Consider the following 4,839-nt stretch of genomic DNA (forward strand, 5'->3'; position numbering starts at 1 on the left):
TGGGTTTTTCGACATCCCAGTTATGCGCGTGTTTGTATTCCCATAGCTTCAGGAAACGCAAAAAAGGCTCTAACATTCTTCGGACGAAGGCCAAGGTAACCCGACAAAAAGACTTTTATAGCACGAATAGCGACAGTGTTCATTTGTTCAAGAATCCCAAATCGACCGAATCATCATGCCATCAGTTTTGCTGAAAGTAGATTTCGTATATAGCTATGATATAAAACGTTGGATCTTTTTGACTGTCACTAATGCAATGTTAACCATTTAGTGTTCATTTCACAATAAAACCTCTACGATAAATGGCATATATATCAATGTTTAACAACCCCAATATAGCTGGTGAGATCTCCGTGAAGTACTTAAAGACTATTTCAGATTGGTATGATTGCTGCACGCGATACAGCTCGTCTTCGCTCATTCGTGAAGTACATCGACTATTTCAAATTGGTATGATTGCTGCACGTTCAGTTGCACCGTAAATATGCAAATATCCCATTTCGTTTTCTCCCGTTTGTTTATACCAGTTGCCAGACGATGCACGCAGTAGTTATATAAGACGCCGGTGTCAGCTCAATCTACTCTCCAAGCGCCCAAAAACGTTACATATGCCTCACGTATATCTATAAATATGTCGCGAATTAGCTGCACTTTCGATCAGGTTTGATGATTCAGGAATTAGCTTTTTATTTGAATGTAAACGTGCACGGAATTTCCTTAAATATATGATGTATTTGATTAAACCGGCCCGCATACCATCACACTATATGCAACTGAATCGCTGATGCTGCATTTATTCACTATAGTTGTACCCTTGTACGGGTCATAATATTTAACCGAATTTTATATCCATGCCGTATTTAGGATTGAATTCTGAACTTTATTGATCTTTGCTGTTTGCTTTTTTTGCCCCCGTTCATAAAAACCTTGCTCACCACTGTAAAACTGCACTCTTATGGTTATTTATCTCAATGGTCTCAACCTTTTTGTGCGATCCAAATTTCAAACAAAATAATTTTGTAATAATCTGTAAAATCCTGCGACCCGCATAATTGAACAATTAACACAATACAACAATTTTGACATAACATTTAGTTTACCAGTATTAACTTGTTTGCCATCAGCAAGTTTTTGAAATCGTGACGTGGCTTTACTTGAGAAATATAGAAGTTTCTACTCTGTTTCTGTGATATTTTTCACATATACAGTTATTATTTAATAATACTCATAATACATAAGAAACAATAAAATTTACCAGAGAATAAAATTAATAAGTTTTTTGCTGGAACAAATAGCGATCCGTAGGTTGGGAAACACTGGTCTAGTTATTCAATTACAATCTATTCAAAGGAATAATTGCTTCAGTTTATCCGTGGTATGGGCCATTATCTATACATGTATAAAACATTAGCTCCAAATTTTGAATCTACCTCTCAACTAATGCGTTAAACCACTGATTTAACTCTGAATTTGAACTAACAATATGAAGTTCATTGCATGAATCACCATCACTTAATATTGAACACTTCTGTGATGGTGTTCTCAAATTTGGTGTTGTTCATCAGTCGGTTTTAGTTGTATATTGAGAGTTGAATTATGTTGCCTCGTTATGTATTTGGTATATATTTTGATTTCTGTAACAAGGTCTTTTCAAAACGATCTCAATAATATATCTTGATGGTATCGGTATGGTAACAACATGTTAAGTTTATTTGCAATATGAATATAGCGTTGTTCAACAACTGATGTATTTTTGATTGGGTACCATAACAATTACTAGGCAAATATGAGGTTAAAAATACGTAATCACGTTTTCTCAAATCACCTTGTTTATATTTAGATTTAAATGCTCTATTTCAACAAAACTTCGCTTTCTAAACGTTTGTTTATTAATATTATATGTCTAGACGGTGATTCACAAATCAATGACTTTATATAAGTCAGATTCCAAGAAGCCTACGAAATATTTTCACAAATCACGAATTACGCCGTAAATACATTACGCACGTACATTATGTGTCGAGCGAATCTTTTGACGTTCAAAATCGTGATCTTTTTAGCAGTTGGAGACTAATCGAACCGTAAATGTTATACTCAAATTTATGTGTGTTAATTCAAACATGCTCTGTTCATGTTAATTTGAGAACTTTTAAATATGCACCATTGAACGAGGTTCGATTGATCTGCTGTCTATAAAGTATATTGTGAACAAAATTAACATGCTAACTTTAAAAATTCGTTTCCGAGAATTTGGGACATACGTAATATTAATCTTGTATTTTTGATATCGTTTAATATTGGAAAGAATCTTATGATTTTTGAAAATAAATGTTTCAGCTAATTTTGAGGAATATCGGTTGAGGTTTACAACTTGTAATAAAACCTTTCCGTTCGTTCGTTCGAACAGATTATTATTAATTAATGAATTTCCTATCTGATAGAAGCCTGGGCATATTCATATCCACCGAAGTTATATTTTAATATTTTTCTTCCCTTACTTTCATTCTTCAAAGCACACAGGTTTCTTATAAATGTGTTTTTATTTAATGATATAAATAAGCATGAATAAGTTCAAGTCGATCAACGACTATGTATATACTTAATTAAATAATCAATAAACAAAAAATTGGCAGAAAAAATACAAATGTACATCACGTTCACAATTTTTTAAATTCTCTTTACATTGCGTCATAGCAATATCACTCATTTTCGATTGTTAAAATTGGCATTTAAAAATTGCTAAGAAAAAGATTCAACAGTTTACTAAGCATTTCAATCGCATATTCAAGGCTTTTTTAGAATTTAAATTCATCCACAAATTGGTGAAATTATATTGTATTCGCAGCCCGTCAGCCAATATACAATTCAATGACCGGAAGATATGCAAATAAAGTTGGCCATTATCGATGAATTATCAGGACATGCCGGTCACTTATTTCCGGATCACAAATGTCAGAGAAAATTCCCACCCATTGGCCAAAAGTCAATTCAGTAATTAATCTGCCAAACACTCGAAATTCTGCCAAATGACTTTTTCATCTGTCGTCACAGGAACGAGCCGTGCATGAGACTTCGATTGCGTGCTTTATCCACGATTAACGTGTGTGGAAAATAGATAGAGTGAGTTTGAATAACTGCGGAATCGACTATACGTTGTTACAGTGTTATTGTTCAGCGGTTCGAGCTTTAAATAATGAATGAATTCAGGGAACACTCGAAGTTGAATCCGCCATTTCCTTTACTTCACTATCGTATTCTTTACTAGTGTATGATTCATTCGTGGTCCTGGATGCCCTCTCGTTGGAAATGTTAATACAAATACTTGCAAGTATACGTCGGTTACTTCCCAACGTCGCTACAATGCAAAACACGTTGATTAATAAATTTACGCTATAAATAGTGTCTGTAATTGTTCGTGGAATGGTTGGAGCTATTAGCAGAGATGCGATAATGGTAGCCATCAAGTCCGTGACAGCTACAAGCATACCACTTACCACCGATCGACGAATTGTCCACGTGACAGGAATGGTTTCTCCAAACATGTTCCCCAAAACTAATCGTTTGAAAATGTACTTCATATCTCTCTTTGCTTTGATAATTTTCTTTATACTACCCGAGCTTTTTAACTCTTTAGTGTCAAGGTTTCGTACAGATTTACTCCGCAGCATAGGGTAGATGAATAAACTGACCAATAGCACTTGGGAAAACGCCAATACAGACATCATAATGTAAGAAAGCTTATTAGAATTGCCTTTCTTTTCCAAAATACAACCTTCTGGAGTTGGGCTATATGTGTTAGGCTCTATGTAGAAATACAACACTGCTAGAGTAACGAAACTCAGAGATATCAATGATATCCAACTGGCAACGTTCATCCATTTTCCAGTCAGATCACGCAGGGAAGGGTGCTGGAATATGACTCTTTGTCGCATCCATAAAAATAGATATGTTGCGTACATAGAGATAAAGTAAGCACCAGTTCCTATATCGCATATCACTTCACACCATCTCAGTGCATTATCCATTCGTGGTAGTTGGAAAGCTACGACGTTAAGAACAAGTCTCAAGATTGTGATGACGACCACTGCAACACAACCAGTGTAGATTTTCCCGCTGTTTAGACTTGATGTTCCCGAAGTTTTTCTCCATTTATTTGTTTTTGTTCCATACACTATCAAACTCAACAAAACCAGCAGAGATGACAAAAGCAAAAATGCGTTTGTGATTTCACAAATAGTCAAAGGAATTTTGAATGGTTCAGTCGTCGAAATGAAAAATTCCACACTCGAGTTTGTTGCATTTTCAGTTGTGTTGAAAGCCATATTTCTAAGCTAGTTTTGGTCTTTAAATTTAGGCTGAAATAGGTAATAAACACAGCTTGAATTACTCAACTTCGTTTGTTTGATCACAGTTACATTATCAATTCTATTCCCTCCTCACATAACTATCTCACCATGTATAAGACTTAACATTTTACATGATAACAAACTAATCTGAAAATAAATTTATGAGTGGAACGATTTGAAAATGATAGACATTCAAATATTCCTGTTCACTTTATGGCCAAAGAAACGAAGCTACATGTAAACACAATTAGAGAGAAAAAATCATGCCGACCTCTCGAGTTCTTACAATAAATGAGAGATTTGTCAACCCGTCGTTACTTTTATATATGACGTGACAAATGACGGCATATGCCAAATGTATGCTTAGGCACGCAAGGGTTGCGAATATTATTTGTCTGCAAATTGATCTATAAATAATGGTAACGTGCATTCCCTGAATAGCAGCGTGAAAGTTATTCATAAAATATTTGATTCTTGGAAGAATATTCTAACA

General features: G+C 34.7%; 1 protein-coding gene across 1 annotated transcript; it reads right to left on the reverse strand.

The window, feature by feature from the left end:
- Nucleotides 1–2,530: 2,530 nt before the first annotated feature.
- Nucleotides 2,531–4,598, reverse strand: LOC120337557 (uncharacterized). The gene has a single exon (XM_039405381.2). The coding sequence runs from the start codon at nt 4,320–4,322 to the stop codon at nt 3,204–3,206; it is 1,119 nt and encodes a 372-aa protein (XP_039261315.2). The 5' UTR covers nt 4,323–4,598; the 3' UTR covers nt 2,531–3,203.
- Nucleotides 4,599–4,839: the final 241 nt, after the last annotated feature.

Source organism: Styela clava, chromosome 10 (assembly GCF_964204865.1).
Source record: "Styela clava chromosome 10, kaStyClav1.hap1.2, whole genome shotgun sequence".
In the NCBI taxonomy this organism is placed as follows: Eukaryota; Metazoa; Chordata; class Ascidiacea; order Stolidobranchia; family Styelidae; genus Styela; species Styela clava.

Coding starts and splice junctions, on each gene's coding strand:
- LOC120337557 (XM_039405381.2), bottom strand. CDS start 4,322: ATGGCTTTCAACACAACTGAAAATGCAACAAACTCGAGTGTGGAATTT.